Raw genomic sequence first — 21,509 nt, 5'->3', positions numbered from 1 at the left:
TGATGGAAAATCACGAGAAAATGATTCCCCAGTTTCTTCCAAATCTGAAATCCCAAATAACATCCTAGTTTTGAAATTCCTTGCCCAGAGGATGCCAGCATCCCTTTTGGCTGCTTGGTGATCACCCTGCCTGCCAACAGGAGCACGACCAGCACGATCAGATGAGAGTGGGCTGGGGAGCAGACACTAGTCCTTTTTGAACTACTAAGCTGGGCTCTTGAGTTGTCAAAGAATAGGGACCAGAGGCCTGGTTCTGGATCTAGACTTGTGCCATATACATGGCACAAGGAAGTCCTACTGCTGTCTGGTGCTTTTCCTGCATCCTTGGAATATAATGGGTCTCGTGAGTGGATGGTGGCAGAGTCATAACTGGTCTTGTCTGCAAACATAAGCAAGTGTACTCACATATGGATTTGTTTTAGATTTTCAATAATTTAATTTTCCATAGAAGCACTATAAAAAAAATCAACTATAACTAAAAGAAAACCCAAAACAAACCCAAATCTGGTTTCTAGAGCCAAGAACACCTGTGAGTCAAGCCAAACTGGTCCATGGCAAGGTGCACCCAGTGGCCAGAGCACTGGGCTGTCCCTCACAACTGTGGCACCCAGGGCACCGGCTGCTTTATGGTGTGGTTCCCTGTGCCACGACGACACCAGGGTGCTGGATGTTGTCCTAGTTATGGAGCTGCTGGGACAGCAGCTGGCCTCCAAAATGCAAATGCCTCCGCTACCTGGGCAGGCCTGAGAAGACTGATTAATTTAAATATCCCTCTGTGCTGCAGATCTGTTTGTTTGTACACATCTATTTTTGTAAAATTCCTCCAAATTAGGTATGTGTTTACTTTTTGCTGTCATCTAATCAGCAACTCAGAGGGTAAGTTGATGTTCTATATTTAGTCCAGATACTCAGTAGAGATGGTTAGGGATGTATCAAAGAGGAGGTTTTTGGTTTTTTTCCTAGGATGTCTCTCCTTCCTGTATTACTGCAGCTTTTGTCTCTGCTCATGTTACTCTGTGAAACCAAGAAGCATATGTCAGTGAGAGTATTTGTGTGCCTTTCTGAACATACTTGAAATAATTTGCCTCTGGAAAGTGATTGTGGTCTGTTTGCCATGAGAAGAGTAGCTGCAGTCCTGATGTGAATTGAAATATCAAATGTTTATGGAAGATGATATAGCAAAGCTGTTTACCATATGGTATACAAGACACAGTGATACTTGACCATTTTTTTCCCTGCAGTTTGCTGGGGAAAAAATAGAATACAATAATGCAATTTGTGTATTCTTCTGTATTTCATGTGTGCCTTTAAGAGAGAGCGTGACGGTGCTCTCTTAGCCAGATCATGGGATATAATACCAGTTATTATTTATATCGAACCTCTATCTTGAGACTTCCGTACGAAACTGAGAGCCCAGTCAGGTCTATGTAGTAAGGGACACAGTAAGACAATTATGAGATTCAAAGTGCAGATCACTTTAAGTTAGGATGTTTCTAGTGCCACCTTTCATTCTCAACTGTTCACCACACCTCCCTCTGCCCCTTCCTTCATCTCTCTGGATCGAGGGCCTCTGACAGCTGTCGTCTGCTCTTGATCATGGGCTTTTAGACTAACCGTTGCACCAGTGTAGAGACTTGTAAGCTGACTCAGTGCCAGCCGGCATGGGTCTAGAGACAATGCAGTTAAGTTTAGATGGAGCTGCAAGCTATGGATTTACTAGCTTGGATCAGCACATTCATGGGAGTCTCTGCATTACTTCCTAACTGTATTCTTATGCTACCCCATGTGTTTTCTTTGCACGAAGATGCTCTCTGAGCCAGATAAAGCAAGAACTAGTCCTGTGAAGCTTACTGGCTCTCTGCAGACTTTGAATTTGGGAATTGCTGTTCCACTGTCTCTTGGGTCTTGAACTGTGCCTGTCATCAAGATGAAGTGTGTTACAGGGAACGAAGCAGATGGGGTAAAGAGCCTAAGCTCAGACACTCAACAGAAGTGTCTTAACATGCCTACTTCAAGTAAGGATCTGTATTTATACATTGTCCTCTTCCTCTCATTTGATCTAGGTTGTATGATTGGACCCTGGAAATGGGATGTCAGTCCCGTTCAGGGAGCATAAAGGAAGAAAGAAAATCTCCCAGTTGCTGCTGCTGTGACAGCGAGTGAGAGCAAGAGCAGGAAAATGTCGACAGTCACATCAGCAATCCAGGCTCCTCAGGGCCCTGTGAATCCGCCGCCTCCGGAGGTCACTAATCCTAATAAGCCTGGCCGGAAGACCAACCAATTGCAATATATGCAAAATGTTGTGGTAAAGACCTTGTGGAAGCATCAGTTTGCTTGGCCTTTCTACCAACCTGTTGATGCAATTAAATTGAATTTGCCGGTATGTATCTATTATCTTCTGCTCGCTATTCGGTTCTTAGAAGGCTTTTGTGTTGGTGAGAACAGTCTTCTGATCACTGGATCAAAATGCTTTTGCGGATTTCCTTGAATGCTCTTAGACTTACCAAATTTAGAAGATGGTGAATTTCAGAGCTGGAGAGGTACGGGTGTCTGAAGGAGAAAACTGCTTCTCACTTAGTGAGGGAAGAGAAGAGCATGCAGGCAAAAACTGTCTTAGAGCAACTGAAACATAGTGCTTTGTAGCTTACCTCTGTTTATTTTTGTGTTTTCACCCCTTGTGCCACCTCTGTCCAATTTGAGAGAGTCTTGAAGCCCACTCTCCTCTCAATTTGGCATTGGGTCAATGTAACTTGTGTTTTCAATAGACTTTCCTGGGTTGGCCACTGACTTCAGTGTTGAGGAAGACAGGAGAAGCCTGATTACCAAGGATACTGTGGATCTAGATATTTTCAAATGCTGTACTAGAAGCAGAAAGAACAGAACAGTTGCATTTACCCATCTGCCTCCTGTGCCTGATGATATATACCCCGTCTCAGACCAGATAGTATAAGATATAGCCCGGTTATTCATAAATGACCAAAGTTTATTAAGCTGCTTTCTTCCAGGGAATAGAGCCACACACTCTTGTGGTTTAACCCCAGCCAGCGACTAAGCACCGCGCACTTGCTCAGTCCCCCCCTCACCCCTACAGTGAGATGGGGAGGAGAATCGAAACAAAACTTGTGGATTGAGATAAGAACAGTTTAATAATTGAAATAAAAATAAAATAGAATAATAGTAGGAATAATAATAATTGTAATAAAAAGGAAGATAACAAAAAGAGAGTGAAATAATACCCAAGGTAGACAAATAATGCACAACACAATTGCTCACCACCTGCTGACCAGTGCTCAGCCAGTCCCCGAGCAGCCAATTCCTGGCCAATTCCCCCCAGTTTATATACTGGGCATGATGTCATATGGTATGGAATATTCCTTTGACCAGTTTGGGTCAGCTGTCCTGCCTGTATCTCCTCCCAACTTCTTGTGCTCCTCCAGCCTTCTTCCTGGCAGGGCATGAGACACTGAAAAATCCTTAAGTTATTATAAACACTACTTAGCAACCACTAAAAACATCTGTGTGTTATCAACATTATTCTCAAACTAAATCCAAAACACAACACTATACCAGCTACTAGGAAGAAAATTAACTCTATCCCAGCTGAAACCAGGACACTCTTCACCTCTTCAGAGAGGTCCTGTAAGTGTAAAAACTCAGCAGTGGAGGTGTACCCCTACCCACCTGCCTCACTTAAATACAGACACGTCCACCGTGCTGTATGCTCAGCCAGGCAGCCCATTGCAAACTAACTCTGCTGCTTTGAGCAAGAGGGTTGTATGTAGGATTCAAGAGAGCATGGTTCTGGGATGTAAGGTCAGGAGTGCTCCAGTTACGGCAGCTTATAACCCAATTTTATGGACTGGATCAGGAGTCTTTTGAACTCTGTAATGTTGTTGATGGGTACTATTTAAAGGACTAGCTAAGAGAGTAAAATACTTAATGCCTGTATAATATTTCTCTAGGTCTGTGCTCCTTTGTGTCTTCTTTTTGTGGATTTAGTTTCTCAGTGAGGCATTTTGAGGTGGTTTTAGGGCAGGTTATCAGAAAATTTAAAGGAGGAGTTTTTGGAAGAACAGTTGTTTTTCACATGTGGCCTAAATCTCTACAAGCCCGGTAGCCAGCAGGATTGCCTTTTTGCCCTAGTGTGGCTTGCCTAGAAATATTGGTATCTCGGATCACACTTGAGGGCTGGGCTCAGAGAGTGGCCAGTGGCTGTACGTGGCTTCGTGTGCACATGCAGCGAGAGGGCTTGCTGCTCTTCTCCAGAATGAGAAAATTATGGTGTATAACCTTGCATATACCTAGAGTGTCTCCAGGCTAATCACAGCCTCTACAGATGCTTGAGTCCAGCCCAGAAAGAAACTGGGTTAACATGTGAAAGCCTTTTAAGGGCTGAAATGCCCATAAAAGAGAGACCAAAGCTTTTAGCACAGTCAGCCAGTGCTGGCACTGATAAACTTCTGTAAGTGCCAGAGGCAGCCTTTTAAAAAGGGAGGCAGAAATGCTGTTTCCCAAATTGCAGCCAGTTCACCATTAAACTGAACACACTGCCAAAGCTGGTGTTGACCCTGCTGCCCCAATTCCTGGTCCCACGTGAGCACGAAGCACATCGCTCCGGTGTTAGTCCAGCTGTCAGGTGTGGTACCCTTCCACTCTGTGGCACAATCCAAAATGGCACCTACAGCCTTGTAAGGGGTATGAAGGCTGCAAACAGCTTCCAGGGACAGCTGCTCAGAAAGCATCTTTTCCTCTACGTGTTACTTAGTGCCTTCCCAGTTCAGCTGTCCTTACAAAAAGCAGGTAATGTCCAAGTAGCTCTGTGTGTGTGTGTTTAAGCATGTGTTTGGGGGAGCTGGGGAAGATTGGTGGTGGTGGAAGGAGTTCTCGTGCTTTGTAGTCAAGTTCATAGTAATGATAAAGGCTACAAAATAGAAAAATAAATGAAAGCAAAGGTGATACTTACAATTTCCACAAAAATCTGGGGATGTGTTTCTTGGGAGGGGGAATGAGGAGAAAGCTGGGACTAGAGGGAGGTGTGAACAACACTCTGCCTATCAGGAGATGTAATGTCTTTCCTGTTTCTCCAACAGGATTATCACAAAATAATAAAAAACCCCATGGACATGGGGACGATCAAGAAGCGCCTGGAACATAACTATTACTGGAGTGCCAGTGAATGTATGCAGGATTTCAACACCATGTTTACAAATTGTTACATTTATAACAAGGTAAAGAGCCCAGACAAGCCTTTAGCTGGGGCGCTGCCTAGAAAAGACCCCACCTACAACTGTTACAGTGCAGGTTTTGAACAGGGCCAGCTCCACTGCGCTCCGGGCCCTCCTTGCAAGGATTTGAAATGCCACTAATTGCAACCACATTACTTGAAATGCACAAAGCTGTCTTTGTGCTGTGTCTTTCTTCCCCCAGACTAGTTAAAATGGCAAATGTGCCTTTTAATTATAGGTAGATTTCTGTTCTGGGGTTATGTAGCAAGTTTTTACTCCTTTTATTTTCAGTTAGGAATTCTTTGAGATGAGCTACGGTTTACGCAGTGCTTTGCAGGTGTTCTGTGGGGTATTAATGCTGTGTGTTACATGGGCTGTCTAGCAGTAAGTACTACCTCTTAGCAGCAGAGAGCGGTTCAGGAAGTATAACTCTTTTCTCTGCCCATGTCTCGTCCATACTTGCACACCTTTAGACTGCTTATTACTTTGGGTTTGGCTTGTTTGATGTTTTGTTAGGTTGTTAAAAGCCTCTATTCTTTGTATAATGTTTTCTGCAGTGGTTTGTCATCATTGACCCATACTGGCAAACAAGCTGAAATAAACAAATTAATTAGTTTGAGCCACAGAGTATGTGTTTACACTCTTCTCTTGGACCTGCTGGCAAGCAGGGCAGGACAGCTCATCTGTTCCAGTTTGCTGCTTCCACGCTGTTGCACGGGATGCTAGTTCTCAGGCTCCTACTGGAAGTCCTGCTAACTCTCTGGGTGCAGCGTACTTAGAGGCTGTAATGACTGCATGCTAGACCAGAATAGAAGAGCAGGAGGGTAGCATGCAAGCAGGGAGAAGAGCTACTCTGGTTATTGTTGGAGCTTGGATACGTGAAGGGCAGTGTCGATGGGGATTTCAAAGCCTGATCTTGAACCTGTCTGCTTCTAATATGTGGATGATGCAGCATGGGCTTGTATTCTTCTTTCTGCAGCCCACAGATGACATCGTCCTCATGGCCCAAGCCCTGGAGAAGATATTTCTGCAGAAGGTTGCCCAGATGCCTCAGGAGGAAGTCGAATTATTACCCCCAGTTCCTAAAGGCAAAGGTCGCAAGCCGTCAGCAGGCACGCAGAGTGCAGGTATTAACCCCATCCAGTGACATTAAATGTTGTGAGCCTGTTGCTGAGGCCTGACCCACCTTACAAGCTGCCTGATGTTACAAATGGTGAAGAGACTGGGAAGGAAGCATGTAGTCTAATGGTTAAAGCAGTAGAGAGGAAAGCATGGGATGTCTAGATAACGTTCACCTAGTGTTTCAGGGCTTGTCTGTCTTAAGGCCACTCTGCATTTGTCGTACAAACATCTTGCCATCTGTGACTTACCCATCCATGCAGCGCTTTAGTCAGGGAGGACAATGCTGTTGCTTCCTGTATGCAAAGAATAAACCAAGGCAAGAATAGGCAAGGTAGTTAGACGTGCCAGTCTGCTGCAAGTGACAGACCATGGCATAAAATGCCTTTGTAGACCTGGGTTTATACAGCTCACCCAAGGTCCTGGCAGAAATCTGACCCAGCAGAGACTTGGACTCAAATCTTGCCAATCCCCTAAACCCCATATAACATTTTTTCTTTTGTACGCATGGTTGCAACATCATAAAGTTTGATCAACAGAAAGGATTTAAGCCATTGAAAAAGGCTGTGTAGACCATTGCATATCAATAGAAGTTAAGTTTAATTCAACTTACCTAGAGTTGATTTTAAGTGGATTTAGGACTAAAGTGTCTCTAAGTGCAGTAAAACAGTTCATAAAGAAGCTTGTGGGGGCTGAATTAAACTGTTGCGAATTTTTTTCTGTAAACAAGGTTTAGTTGTTGCTCTGGGAAAGTAAACTGTTCCTCTTTGTTTTCCCACATCTCAGGTGCCAAATGGAGTTACAGCTTCAAGCTCAGACAGATTTGTGATGTGTCTTTTCAGCATACTTTGATAAAAGCTGGTATAGAAACTTAGAGGAGTATTGCTACTTTGGTTATTAGTTACTAGATTTGTCCCCCTTAACTTTACAGTACGAAGCAGTTCTTTAACAGTGCAGGTCTAGTGTAAGAGACATTGGTCTGGCTATCAGGAGACTTGGGCCCTACTCCCAGCTCTGTTTCTTTGGTTGTATAACTTTTGTGGCAAATCTGAAGTGCTATGGACTCTTGGGTGTTTAGCTGGAAGTAGGGAAGTGGTTGTTACCATTTGTCATACATAGTAAAAACGCTCCCAGGTTGAGGTGCAGGACGGCAGCTGTCCAGAAGAGCCATCTCCCTCCGTTCCCTCTCCTTGAGCTCCTGCTCTTTTGCTGAGCACAGGGTAGCTCTGAGAGCATGAGAGGGGTGAAGACTGTCCCAGAGCGACACACACCCATGTGCAAAGCTTGAAGTATTTTGCTTGCATGTGGCTGGCCTAAAGCTCAGGGTACAAGGACTTAGGTCAGTGATTTCTCATTTTTTGTTGACCCCTGGGGTAACAGCACCAAGCAAATCACACCGTGTCCTTTGTGCTCTTCCTGTGGCCCTGGACTGGGAGCCTTTTGCCAAGCCTGTGACGGCACAGTCCAGCAGCACCAGTGTCACTTTGTTCCCAATGTCTTGTCGGCACTTGTAACCATCAGTACATTGCAGTGCGTTTTCACTTTGTCGTTTGAAAGGAGCGCAGCAAGCAGTGGCCGTGTCTTCCGTCTCCCTGCCGGCCCCGTTCCAGAACGTCCCTCCAGCCGTGTCTCAGACGCCCGTCATTGCTGCCACCCCTGTGCCAACCATCACTGCTAATGTCCCGCCTGTCACTGCCCCTCCCGCCGCTGCTCCCCCTCCGCCTGCTGCTCCGATAATGCCCGTGGTGCCTCCTACGCCACCGGTAGTCAAGGTAAATGGAGAACCCGACCCCTTTCTCTTCAGAAGGCAATATTGCTAAGCAGTGCTTTATTTTCATCCCCTCACTGCTGGTTACGTGCATTCCTTCTCTTCACATTTGACTCCTTGCCTCTCTGGCCATCGTTGTCCCTTTGGGGTGTGCTCAGACAAGTGCTTGCTGTCGAGTTTGAGAGGGTTGAGAAAAGTTTTGCCAGTTGTACTGCACCCCAGCTGAGGTGATGTCCACTGTAATTGCTCCAGCTCAGTTACAAGCTCTCTGACCATAGCCTTAGCCAGTGCTGATGCTCATGAACCAGAAGGCTGTTGAAGGTTTCCCCCATTTTGCACCATATAGCGCAAAACATCTCTTCCCTCTAACTGAGCCCCTGATTTTACTGGGACTATTCCTTTAAGGTTTGCAGACTCCAGCACTAGGAATGTTCCTCTCTGCCATAAACCAGTTCAAGACAAGCCTGTCACTCCAGTTGGAGGAGACTATTGCCTGCAGGTTTTGGGTGCATTAGTTCTGTCTTCCTTACTGAGCAATCTTCTGGGAGTTGTCATTGATGTTTTGCTATTTACTGTGTTAATTTATGAGTAAATGAAAACATTTGGATAATTGGAATTTTCCTAGCAAGCTGTGTATTGCTTTAAAAATTATGAAAGCATAGCTCAGAGAAGGCTGGGGTTTTTTCTAAACTGAGGAATTAACCACAACAGTATTGGTGTTCTCTAATGTGAGGTTGCATGGACCAGCAGAACCGCAGAATTGTTTTGCTTATTTAACCCTATAGTTTGGGAATTACTAGCGAAATTGTAAATTAAATCTTCTTGCAGCTAAGCTGTCCTCCTCAGAAGCCTGTCTCATACTTCAGTTTCTGTCCAAATAACTTGCTTCTGAGAATCAAAGTAATTTTAAAAGGATGAAGCCAGTAGTGAGTTTGCCAAATACACGCTGCAAAATTAATTCTGTTGGGATTTACTTCAGATTTCCCTTAGATTTCCACAAGGAACTTTTTTCCCCCCTTCTCTCTCTCTCTCCAGAGAAATAAATCTTTCATAGGAGCATGAGAGAGATGACTGGACAGTCACAGCTTGAATTTGTGAGAGAGGTTTTATTTGCTTAAGGCAAAATCATTAAGTTCTTGCTCTTGTCCATAATAAGCAATCTATCTTAGCACACCCACTAAATACAAGGGAGCGAGGGCTCATGGGTCTTTGGTGATTAATATGCTTTGGTTCAGAACTTATAGCCTGATCCTGCCACTGGGGACTCAGACATGTGGTTAAGTTACTGACACTTACTAAGTCATGATGCATCAGCTGAGCTGCAGTAATCGACTGGGCGCACTCCTTTCCCTTGGCAAACATGAGGTAAGAGTCCTTAGTTTAAATCTCAGTGAAATACATAGAGCTAACACATTTTGCATCACGTTTGGGGTTGGGTTGGAGACGTGCAAATGACTGGTTACTGTGGCTCAGGTGACATGTAGTAATACATCGTGTTGTAGTCACTGAATTGTGTGTTGAAGCCTCTAGTCACAAGTCCCATTTATCCCAGTGAAGTAATTGTGTTTTCTGTCAGAGGACAGGCACATCTCAAAAATAAGGATGAACTGTGCTAGGTTTCTGCTAGCATAGCACGAGAGCTGGGCAGGTATTTATGACGTCTGTCCATCTGCTGTTTCAGAAAAAGGGAGTGAAGCGGAAAGCAGACACGACAACCCCCACCACCTCGGCGATCACTGCCAGCCGAAGCGAGTCACCCACGCCCCTCTCGGACCCCAAGCAGGCCAAAATCATCGCGCGACGGGAGAGCGGCGGCCGGCCCATCAAACCACCAAAGAAAGACCTTGAAGATGGAGAGGTCCCCCAGCATGCAGGGAAGAAGGGCAAACTCTCTGAGCACCTCAAGTACTGTGACAGCATTCTCAAGGAGATGCTCTCGAAGAAGCATGCAGCCTATGCATGGCCCTTTTACAAGCCTGTTGATGCAGAGGCCTTGGAATTACATGACTATCATGATATTATCAAACACCCCATGGATCTCAGTACTGTTAAAGTACGTCCACATTTACCACCTCTTTTGCAGGGTGTCACAGCCCTCTGGTTGCAGAGGACTGGCTTCTTCTGGGGGAGGGGGAAGGGACATGGGTAGAAACCTGAACCTGTTTGGATATCATCTGGATATTTTTATATTTTGTTTCCTTGCCCTCTCTTTTTTTTCCCCCCGTAAGCTGGGACATCTGTTTTTTTTTTTCTGCCCTGCAAAGCAGACTGTACAATGGCATCCTCTCCTCTTTGTGGATAGTCCAGCTATTTAAACTTATGTCCTTGGGATTGTGTTGCGCTCTGAGAAGAAGAGGTGCTGTATTTCATAGGATTCGATTGATAGTATCCCATTTCTAGAAACTGCTGCCTGCCTGCTTGTTGGCATGATGTGTGGTCCAGATAGGCTTACGCTGAGCAATTCCAACTGGAACGTGATGATCGCCTGGTGCTCGGGGAGGGGAGGAAATAATGTGATGCTTGTGTGGTTCATGCTTGGCTCTTCAAGAGCTTAGCTTAGTATGGTCCAATGTTCAAGGTGTTTTTTCCCAGTAGACTGGAGGTTTTCTGAATCCCTCCTAAATATCCATGGAGCTAAGCCATGTTTTTCTAGTCCCCATCTTCTGCTTGTGAGCCAGCCATTGGAATCGGTGTTGGTGGAGGTGAGACTTTCTTCCATATGCAGGAAGTTAAGGTATTTCTGCTGGCTTTCACTAGCATGCCAAGAAGTGTTTTGCTGCCAGCTGAGACAATGCCTGGGATTGTCTAAATGCCCAGGTGACAAAAGGGCAGCTGCATTCATGATTCCTTTCATGTTCCTTGGCAAATCCTACGTACTACCTGGAAGTAGTGTCATGCTCTGATGTGCCATGCCATTCAGCCATGCTGCTGCAGGAGTTCTTACTACAGCTGCAATATTTTTATGAGTATTTTAGTTGCATTATTTAGTGGTGAGAAAATAGTTGTCATGGTCTGTGCACTGAGGATTAGACCAGGCGTTACCAGTGTCTGAGTTTTAACTGCTGTTCTGATGTTATGGTTCTGGGCAAGTTTCCCCATAGCTCTGTGCTGTGGTTTTCCCAGTCATAAAATGGAGATAATAATACTTAACCTACCTCACAGGGCTGTTGTGAGGACAGATATCTGGAAGGCACTATCTAAGTACTAATTATTATTATTGATTGCGTTTGTACAGAAAAGACCGTCTCTGGGCTGGCAAAAGCACTGTAAGCAAGCTCTGGTGTAGCTAGGCCTGGAGACCGTTCTGCTCCTGAGCTTGCAGTGCCCTTGCTTTGTTCACAAAAGCCAGTGCAATGTGCAATATTTTTGACTTGCAATTAAGCCAAGCTGTGTTAAAGGCCTGCAGCAATTTCCTAGCAGGAGAAGAGGGCAAGATGAAGGGTGAGTTGAGCTGCAGGCAAGAAGAGGGACCCTGAAACACAGTGGTAAAAGCAGGAGAAAGGGCTAGGTTGAACATGGTAGTCTGCGAAGCTGGAGCACTGGTGCCTGGCTCTAATGTTCTGCTGATAGAGGAAGGTCCCAGTGGTTTTTTGGGTAAGTTTCCATTTTCTCTTGCTCTTGAGCGTGGATGAGGAAGGAAGAAGCTCCCCTCAGTTTTGGTACTGCAGTGCATCACCATCCCGCTGATGTTGGGTGCCCAGTACTGAAGGCCTACTTAATTCTTGTACATTGTTTTAATTAGATTACTTGCTGTCAAGGTCTGCTGACTTCACTTTGCGTTGGAGTTGTTCTTCTCCACCAGCTTGGAGGTCCGTCCCCATGGCTTGGATCGTAGGCTAATGGATAATTTACGTTGGTGAGGAGGCCTGCCTCCTGCTGAAAGCAGGGTCGCTTGCACTCTGGTCTGCTCCCTTCCAGGGGTCACCACCTTCTCTGCTGAGTGGGTCCAGCCTTGCTCCTCTGATGCCAGTGAGTGGGCTGGGAGCAGGAACAGGTTGCACATGGACTTTCTGGTGTTTTTCTGTAAGTCAGATCAGAGGTGCAGTTCTTAGGTGGCATCAGGAACCTTCCTATGTGATGCTCTGTTTACTGTGCATACAGTTACGTTTGCCCATGCTTACCACAGGCTGCATGTTAAAATCTGTTCAAAGAGTCTATAAACTGGCCAGTAGCTTTAAAGGAGTTTCAGAGTACGTCTGGTTCGCAGAAATGTCTGAAATGGGAAGAAGCATCTCTCGCTCAGTGCAACGGTTCTTTCTGTTACCACATGAGTGAGGAAGTGCGATGGATAACCTTTTCTCTACTAGTCTGGTGAATACAAGTCGTTAGATGATCACGTCCTAGATGAACTCATTCAGTTACTGTGCTGACTTTAGTGGGACTGCTGGTAAACTTAGTCCTTTCAGACCTATTCTCAGCTCAGTCACGCTCCCTTGACTTCCTAGGGATGCTGTGGGTCTCCAGGGATACTGGCAGCCTGGCAGATCAAGCCCTTGGTGAATGCAGTAAGATCAGAGATGGTGAGGGTAAAATCTTGACTCTCTCAAAGCTGGTGTTTTCCACATGTGGTTAGGTGGCTTCTTACTGCAAGAGATTTTGTGCTGTATTCTGCAAAACCTAGGTGGAAAGCTGTGATTTCTTGGGTTGGTGACTTCTTCGCACTTAAATCTCTTTACAGTCCTAACTTTGTTCTTTTAAAAAGTGTACACCTCTGCCCTTTTTCTACAAGTGCAGGTGATACTCCCTTTGTACCTTACTAGTGTAGGGCAGAAAACTGGAGATAAGTTAATGGCAGACCCAGTGGAGTCTTTTGTATGTGAAGACTCTGGATTTGTCTTTCCATGTGGTAGTATTTTTGTTAATAAACTTGTTTGAAGTGCTGTCTGGTATTGTTTTTTTATGGAGTGTTTTATTATCATTGCTCTTGGCCTGTAGATCATAGTGTGACTGAGATGCAGTCTATAATACGTTAACTGCGTGGAACAGAAACCTGCCGTTTGCAGGCAGTGTAATTCTCCAGTGTCAGGGGCTTTCTCTGTGGCTCTGAAAGGTGCAGAATGAAATCTAAAACAAGTGACAATGGCTGGGGTAAAGCAGCACAACTGGTGGCCTTCAAACTAATCTTGAAGGAATTATGTGACAAAGTAAAACATGAGCATTGCTGCCGCTGTAATAGATTCCCCAATACCTGGGGGCTTGTCACTTTGGTTCTCTGGTTACATGAGGTTTGATTTTCTTCAGAGAATATCTTTCATGTCCAGGAGCATTTTTTTTCAGGCTGTGCACCCAGCAGAGGTGTGCTTCAGAAGGATTTGGAGATTTTCTCTGTGGTGGAGGAGGCAGGTTGGCTGTTGTGACTGTGCCAGTGGCAGGTGAGAGGTGGAGGGGCTGTAGCTGAGCTTGTTGCAGAGCCAGGAGCAGAGGGGTGTGCTGGAGTGCTGTGCCAGAGCTAGGACTGAGAGTGGGAAGAGACGAAGGGACGGATCAGTGAGCTCATCTCCACGTCAATTCTTTGATAGTCATCACAGAGGGGGAAAAAGCAGAACTACTTGGGGTAGAGAGGGAAGGATGAGGAGAGAGGGAGGCAGAGGCACAGGTTACGCTTTAAAAACTAAGAGGCAGCAGCCCTAATTCCCTGTGGTAGGTGAAACGCTCTGCTATGAAGCTGTAGCAGCCCTGCGCTTCAGCTGCCCTGTCCACAGGCAGACAGGGCCTGCTTGCAGTGCATTCATGTCCCCTTCTGATGCTGGGGAGCTTTGGCGTGGGGAGGCAGGGTGCTGGGCCCATCATGGAGCTGGGGGAACCTGGAGCACCTCTCGCTCCGTCCTCTGGCTGCCGGGTCACAACAGCAGCAATGGGGATGTCTCTGCCTTTGGTTTACTCAGTGGCAAACAAGCAACAGTCCTTGCTATGCGAGAGGATTTATACAAGGTGTTTACTTTTGGAATAAAGCGCTACCTCCAGGGATCTAACTGCGCTCACTGGTTAATTTTCTTGCAGTGAATTGCTGGGGTTTCAGAGCAGCTGAGTTAAGGATCTTGAAAGCAAGGAGACATTCTTTGGGGGAGTTTTTGAAGATTTCCTTAGTTGCATCTATTTTAGAGTACAACCGCAGTTTCACAAAGCAGCTGCTCTTGTTGAGGCAGTTTCTGTAAGGTGCAAGTAGACCTCCAGAAATCAAGCTGAGTCCTCAGTAGCTGCCGGGGATGGCATTTCCTCTGCTGACATTGCTGGACCTGTGTGACCCTTGTCAGCACCTGCCCTGATGCCATGCCCAAGGCATGTGCTTTGAGGACAGACTGATGTCCAGTTTAGTCTTGGAGAAGATGCAATGGAAAGGGGACATGTTAGATCTTCAAACACATAAAAGATTGCTGCAAGAAGGGAGGGAACAAAGTTTTCTTTGCATCCTCTGTGGGCAGGACAAGGCTTACCTTAGAGCAAGAGACACGTTAGACATTAGGAAACAAATTTCTGAATATTAAAGAATATTAAAGAGTTGAATTGATTGCTGAGGGAAAAATAAGATTGCTGTGGTAGATACTGTGTGGGGCAGAGAATGGACTAGCTGGCCTCCCAGCATCTCTGCCAGTCCTGCTTGTCTTTGACTCCTGATTTGCAGTTGTAAATGTCATAACTTTTTTTTAAGCAGCTGGATATCTCAAAGTGAATTTGTAACCAAAGATATTCCAGTCCACCAATTGAAAGTCCTTTTTTTTTCTTTTGTTAAGTTAATTATTCTTTACAAGAAAACAACACAAAACAAAAATCCACAGATTAAAACTGTTGGGCTAGGAAACTATTGGGTTTGGATGAAAGTGAAGCCTCAGACACTGGAATGTATTTCGTAGGCAGTAATCAGCCATTGAGTGTGCCAAACAAATATAAGTGCATCAAAAAGGCCTTTCATGCAGTAAGATGTATTTTAAAATAAATGGGCCCTTTCGTTTGAACATATGTTTTGCTTTGGAATTGGCCTTGAGACCAAGGCCAATTTTTCAAACAAGGCCAGCTCTCCTTCAGACAGCAGAAGCACAAACCTATTTCCCTTTCTGCCTTTGTGCTGTGGCTCAGGCTGTTTCTTAATTTATTCACCAAGGGAATGAGGTTTTGTGACAAAAGTTTCACAGATGTCTGGCTGCAGCAGTGCAAGGACTAACGCTACAGGAATGTCACCACCCTGCGTTGCAGGTCCCTCTGAAACTGCATCCCTGGAGGTGAAATTCTGCCCTATTCACAACAAAAAAAGTTTTAGGACTCAGTGTAGTGTTTCAACATAGTTACAAGGTCTACCGTGTAGCTGTGAAATACCTGTAGCTTCCATTGAACAAATGGGAATTTTGCTTGTGTTAGGGCTTCCAGCGTGGGTTACGGACCCGGAGCAGCCCTGCTTTCTGCTTGGATGGGGGATGTGTCTTCCCTGATCACATTTGCAGCCTGTCTGCCAGTCAGTCCCTTCCCTTCACTGGGGGATACAGGTGCACAAGACATACAAAAGGGAGGCCTGCAAACACTTGGCAAATAGAGAATTTCTTTAAACCCAGGTCTTTTAAATGCAAATGAAATCTAGTGTTAGCTTCTTTTTCCCTTTGGTAGGAGTAATTGGAGCTAAGGTTTTATACGTAGTAGTAATATATGCATAAAATCAATTAAGTTCTAGGAATGCTAAAAACTGTTCTCTAAACTCAAGTCATTCAGTCCCAAACAGCAAGAGAAATGGACAAAAGTGAGAGCTGAAAAATAAAAGGAAGGAACAAGTTGCAAATATTTAGCTCCTGATAACTTATCTTCACTACAGTAGGAAGTGACATTATGAATAGGTTCATAAAAGGTGAATTCTGTATCCATTTGCTATCAGTTGGACTTTTAAATCAAGCATAGGTGTTGTAAATGCACTGTAAATGCCTATCTTGCTGTAGGAATTGCCAAGCAAAATTCGTGCCCTGTGTTAGCAAGAAGTCAGAGTTGGATGGTCATGATCTTTTTTGCCCTTTCAGATTTACAGGGCAAAAATACTCAAGCAGCATGTAGATATATACGATTAAGGTACGCCTGTAATTGTAGCTTGGTTGGTTGTTGACTCCTGCCCATGATCCTTGTTAGTTTCTGATCTAGCAAACCTTTTTCTAAATTACTCTATTTTCTAGTAGAATGTGGACCCTGACAAATTTATATGGTACTACTTAGAAAAAGAAAACAACCCAAATTTAGAATCTTAAAGTGTTTAAACTGTTATGGAGCAATATCAACTTCTTTGGTTGTCTGGTGTTTGAGTGTTTGTTTTAAAAAGCAGAAACTCTGAATGTTATTTAAGAACCAATAAGCCAGATCAAACTACTCTTAGATAAATGTGATTTTTTTTGAGGCTGTTCTGAGCTGTCTCCAAGATGCACGTGTCCTCCATGCAGTTGCTATAAATGCCTTCTGCTTATGGCTTTTTCTCCCCTTTCCCTTTGGCTTGTTTGTTTGCAGAAAAAAATGGACAGTCGGGAATACCAGGATGCACAAGGTTTTGCAGCAGATATTCGGTTAATGTTCTCTAATTGTTACAAGTACAATCCTCCAGACCACGAAGTGGTAGCGATGGCCAGGAAGCTTCAGGTAAAGGTGTTGGCAAATGCGTCTTCCAGAGTATGTTTAGTTGAGGTGTCTGTTCATAGATCCAACTGTGGATCCGCTCTTGGCACCAACAAGGGAGATTCGGTGATTCTTCCAGCCCTTGGAAAGAGCCATGTTCTCTGCTGCAGAACTGATATGCTCTTCACATGGCATGGCCCAATGCCACATTTGCTCCTAAAACTTTATATTCATTGCTATATATAGCAATGGGAGAATTTTCATGGGCTTACAAAATATACCCATCGTTATTATTTACTTGTACAGCACCTTGTGTAGTACAGCAAGACCCTGACCCATGCTGGGTGTCTGTGTGTTTAAAAGCCCAGAGTGAGGTCTTTGCGGCCGAGGCTCCTTTTGTCACCAGTTTCCCCCCCCCCTTTTTGTAGGATGTCTTTGAGATGAGGTTCGCCAAGATGCCTGATGAGCCTGCAGAGGCCCCACCTCCACCTCCACCAACAGCACCCGTGGTGAGCAAAAGCACAGAGAGCAGTCACAGCAGTGAGGAGAGCTCTTCCGACTCGGATAGCTCGGACTCAGAAGAAGAGCGAGCGACTCGGCTGGCAGAGCTCCAGGAGCAGGTATTGCAACGGCCACACTGTGTGTCTCTGTGCAATAGAAAGGGCATAGGAGGAAGGGTTTCATTTTGTTCTTAAAAATCCCATCGAGGCTGCGATGCAGCAAAGAAGTCTCCACTTCTGCTGGCTAAAGGGGAAAAACGCTCAGCGGTGAAGCAAGTGTGTGTTTGATGTAATGTTCATTTTCTTCAAGACAGCCGTTCTTGGTGCTGATGCTCTGGCTTCCCTCTGGGATCCCAGAGTATGAATGGGGATGCGGACAATACTAGGGGTCTGGGAAGAACAGACACCCATTTTGTATGAGAGCTCAGGCATAACAAAATCTGTCTCAAGCTTCCTGTGGGATACTGTCCCCCTGTACCCCATCTGTAGAAGTGAGCTGTTTTGACTGTTGTGGTTGCAAACACTGAAGCCGTGGCCTTTCTTACTATGCAGATACACAATGCCAGATGCTACAGTGCTGCCGTAATACAATGAAGCATTAATGAAATAGCTTATCTGGTGTCTCAAAGCAAGCTAGTAGGAGAGCCAAGAAGTGAACCCAGATTCCAGAGGCCAAGTTGTCAGCACTCTAGATGGAGCTATTAAGCTTAATTTATATTTGCCCCTATAAAACAAGAATGACGTTTTCATTTGAGTCAGCTTCTGTGTAGTTGCACTGCATTTTTTTAAAGAATTTAAAATCAAGCAAAGTCTCCTGAGTTCAGTCGCTAGACTGCTTGATCAGTGACTTGGGATATACCTACACGTTGGGATGTAGAGGAAGGGTATGTGGAGGCATCAGTTATCTTACCTTGAAGTCTGATTCATTTTTACGCTGTTCTCCCTCAGCTAAAGGCCGTCCATGAGCAGCTAGCTGCATTGTCACAAGCACCAGTGAACAAACCAAAGAAAAAAAAAGAGAAGAAGGAAAAAGAGAAGAAAAAGAAAGATAAAGAAAAGGAAAAAGAAAAGCACAAAGTCAAAACTGAGGAGGAGAAAAAACCCAAGGTGGCTCAGCCACCAAAACAAACCCAACAGAAGAAAGCCCCAGCTAAGAAAGCAAACAGCACAACCACAGCTAACAGGTGAGAACCTGCCTTCTGCAAGTTGTCTTACGGGGAATGCCAAGAGCTTCCAGCCCAGTTCTCCTGTCCCCATTGAATTCCTGGTGAAGCTCAGTTGTCAGAGCAGTTAAATAGCTGAATAGTGTCTCCATTCCCAGACAACTCCAGGGAGTCTTTAAGTTAGAGCTGGCAGTGGAACCAGCATATTTCCACTGTCCAGCTCTCTCAGAATCCCTGCCTGATCACTCTCAGATAAGGTTTTGCTTTTTGTCTTTTGCACAGCCAGCAAGAATGTGCCATTTCATTGCTGCCCCCCTGCTGCTACATGGGCTTGTTGTCATGCCTCACAGGGCTAAAATATAATGGGAGTAGAACAGCTGATCTCAGACTTCTGAACTTTTTCAGAAGTTGTGGTGCTCTTCAAGCTGTCTGGCCAGAGATTCAAGGCCAAGAGCATTGGGATGGTTGTTATAAGGGGGGTAGAAAAAAGAAAGAGTTCATTGCTTCTATATATCCATGAATGTTTCCATGCTTGCCAACCCCCCCCAGGCAGCCCAAGAAAGGAGGCAAACAGGCATCTGCAACCTACGATTCAGATGAGGAGGAGGAAGGTCTGCCCATGACTTACGATGAGAAACGACAACTCAGCTTGGACATCAACCGCCTGCCCGGGGAGAAGCTGGGCAGGGTGGTGCACATCATCCAGTCACGGGAACCTTCCCTCAGAGACTCTAATCCCGACGAGATAGAAATAGATTTTGAAACATTGAAGCCCACAACTTTACGAGAACTGGAGAGATACGTGAAATCTTGTTTACAGAAAAAACAAAGGAAACCATTTTGTAAGTTACCTCCTGGGGCACACGTTCCCCCACCAGCTCTTGGGCTCAGCTTTGGAGTCAGGGCATGTGTGTTGGGATTCTCTTACCCAGCTGTTGGGTATATGATGGCAGGGATTTTTAGAGATTCTTCTCTCCCATGAAAACGTACAGAAACTTTCTATTTTTTCTGTTCTTTCTCCCCATGATGTCATGCCGTGGAGACCTGGAGGACTATTGTGTTCCTCTACAAGACCTGTGTGATACCTTTATTACTTATCTAGAATCTAGAAGGCACTATAAAGGTTTCAGTCTCGTTGTGTTAGGTGTTAGGTGCACACATCTGGAAGGATCAGTTTCTTATCCTGACTAGTTTAGCATCTAATTAGGTGCTAACAAAACAAAACAAAAAGCATGGTTGGGACCCAAGACATCAAGGGAATAAATAACTTGCAGAAAGTTACCTGGGCAACCTGTGGATTCTGCGTGTAAGTGTCCGAGTTGTATATTCACCCCAAAATTGCTCTTTCTAGATGGCCTGATCACCATATTGCCCTGAGTCTATATCAGATCAGAGGATTAATGTTAATGCGCTGCCGAGCGTACGGTTCAGTATGGGACGGACTTTTCTCTGTGCCTCATCCACAGAGAGTGATTCTTGTGGCCCCTTGAGAGTTTAGCTCCAGCTGAATAGCAATAGGATCACTTACCTGAAGTGGTCCTGGCTCTGTCCATCTGCTTGTTGGTAAAGAGGAAGTTGTCCCGTTAAGAGTATAACACAATAGCTACTTGCAACTCTTGCAGAGCACCTCCATTTCTTCACTACAGGATTTTCAGGTAGGCCTAAGCAAAGCTCAGACTTTGACCCTTCTTTTTGCTTTTTAATACACTGCTTTGATTCCCCCACCCCGAGTCCTTCACTGTTGGAATAGCTCAGGAAGAGATTTTCCAGAGTGGCTAGGAGCAAGAAGCATCCTTTTGTTTTGGAACCAAAGCGTAGAGTAACGCAGATAACTTCAGATCCTCTGAGACTGGTATGCCCTGGGCTGGCAGGCTGGCGTGCCTGACCCCAGCTGGACTCTTGTGCTGTCTGCTGTCTGTTGCAGTGCTTAGTGTTCAGCGGCACATCCTCTTAGGGCTGTGCTTTCCAGATTCCTTTTTTTTTTTTTTTTAAATCATTGCTTTAAAACAGTGCACAGAAATGTAGGTATTTCCTTGCTGGATCAGGCAAAATATCTGGCTTGTGTCTGAGCTTCTAATACTGGCCAACACCTGTGTTCAATTACTCCTTCTTTGGAGGGATATTTCTTCTGCTCAGAAGTATGAGTGTTACTGGTACTTCTCACCACTTCCATCTTAACTGATGCAGCTACATTCCTGTGGTCTGCCAGCCTTTGCCTCAGCTGGATTTTAATTTGTCCTTCTTTTTGTTTTATATTTCAAGCAACATAAAGCACACTAGATTCTTGCATGAGGTATCTTAAGTTTTAATGGCAGATGCTTACTTCTGACAGCCTTTAATGGGACACTTTATTTTACAGGGCAGAAAACCCATGTAACAATTCTGTAATTACAAATGTGTAACTATTGACCATATAACTGGCTGGTAAGTAACCTGTAACTACAAGGTTATTACATGGATATTTCTATCTTCTAAAATACTTTCCAGAAGATCTCTCTTAAAAAGTGCATGTTACAGGATGATGGTGATTGGATGATTTAGACAACTTCATAAGTTGTCCTCTATCTGGGATGTGTAGTTGCTGTGTGGTCACTTGATCTTAGCAGTGTCACTGCAGAAGTGGTTGCACAGATTTACATGCCCTGTAAAATAGTGATGTCCACTCTTTTTTCTCCTGCAACCATGCAGTTTCAGAAATTGTGCATTCCTCCTCCACAGCTGCGAGTGGAAAAAAGCAAGCAGCAAAGTCAAAAGAAGAGTTAGCTCAGGAAAAGAAGAAAGAACTAGAAAAACGGTTACAGGACGTCAGTGGGCAGCTAAACAACAACAAGAAACCTGCAAAGAAAGGTAATGGATTTGCTTTTACTGTGCTAACAATGCCCAAAGAGTTGTGTATGTAGAGAGACGTTCTCACTGAGGCAAAACTACTGCCTTCTTGCAGCCTTGGGATCATCTCTGACAGTTACCCCAGTTGGTCAGTAGTGTCGGGGCACAGTGAGTTGCTGCTGGGCACTGAGCTACTGTGTGGGGGCTGCTTTTAGTCCCTGTTTGGGTGGAAGCTCCCCTGGGTGGTAAATGTGAGATGTTTTGGAAGCAATTCATCCTTCAGAGGGAGGAGGATCTTCCCCTTGGTGTTAGCTTGTGCAGGACTGTGCGT

General features: G+C 44.9%; 1 protein-coding gene across 6 annotated transcripts in view; it reads left to right on the top strand.

The window, feature by feature from the left end:
- BRD3 (bromodomain containing 3) overlaps window positions 1-21,509 on the top strand; it is a 43,319-nt gene that overhangs the window by 15,338 nt on the left and 6,472 nt on the right. For 3 of the 6 annotated variants that reach the window (XR_012631842.1, XR_012631841.1, XM_074891254.1), the window contains exons 2-11: window positions 2,064-2,380; window positions 5,091-5,228; window positions 6,205-6,352; window positions 7,902-8,116; window positions 9,794-10,165; window positions 16,585-16,713; window positions 17,118-17,309; window positions 18,138-18,373; window positions 18,902-19,194; window positions 21,041-21,199. Coding sequence is in view for 4 of the 6 variants with exons in the window: in XM_074891254.1 (XP_074747355.1) it covers window positions 2,180-2,380; window positions 5,091-5,228; window positions 6,205-6,352; window positions 7,902-8,116; window positions 9,794-10,165; window positions 16,585-16,713; window positions 17,118-17,309; window positions 18,138-18,373; window positions 18,902-19,194; window positions 21,041-21,199 (2,083 nt within the window). In the remaining 2 variants the exon portion in view is untranslated. Of the gene's footprint in view, window positions 1-2,063; window positions 2,381-5,090; window positions 5,229-6,204; window positions 6,353-7,901; window positions 8,117-9,793; window positions 10,166-16,584; window positions 16,714-17,117; window positions 17,310-18,137; window positions 18,374-18,901; window positions 19,195-20,711; window positions 20,777-21,040; window positions 21,200-21,509 lie in introns of those variants that run through there. The other 3 variants (XM_074891257.1, XM_074891255.1, XM_074891256.1) reach the window with 3 other exon arrangements.

The sequence above is a fragment of the Strix uralensis genome, chromosome 21 (genome assembly GCF_047716275.1).
Source record: "Strix uralensis isolate ZFMK-TIS-50842 chromosome 21, bStrUra1, whole genome shotgun sequence".
NCBI lineage: Eukaryota > Metazoa > Chordata > Aves > Strigiformes > Strigidae > Strix > Strix uralensis.
The sequence above is the reverse complement of the archived record's forward strand: the minus strand, read 5'-3'. Positions and strand labels throughout refer to the sequence as shown.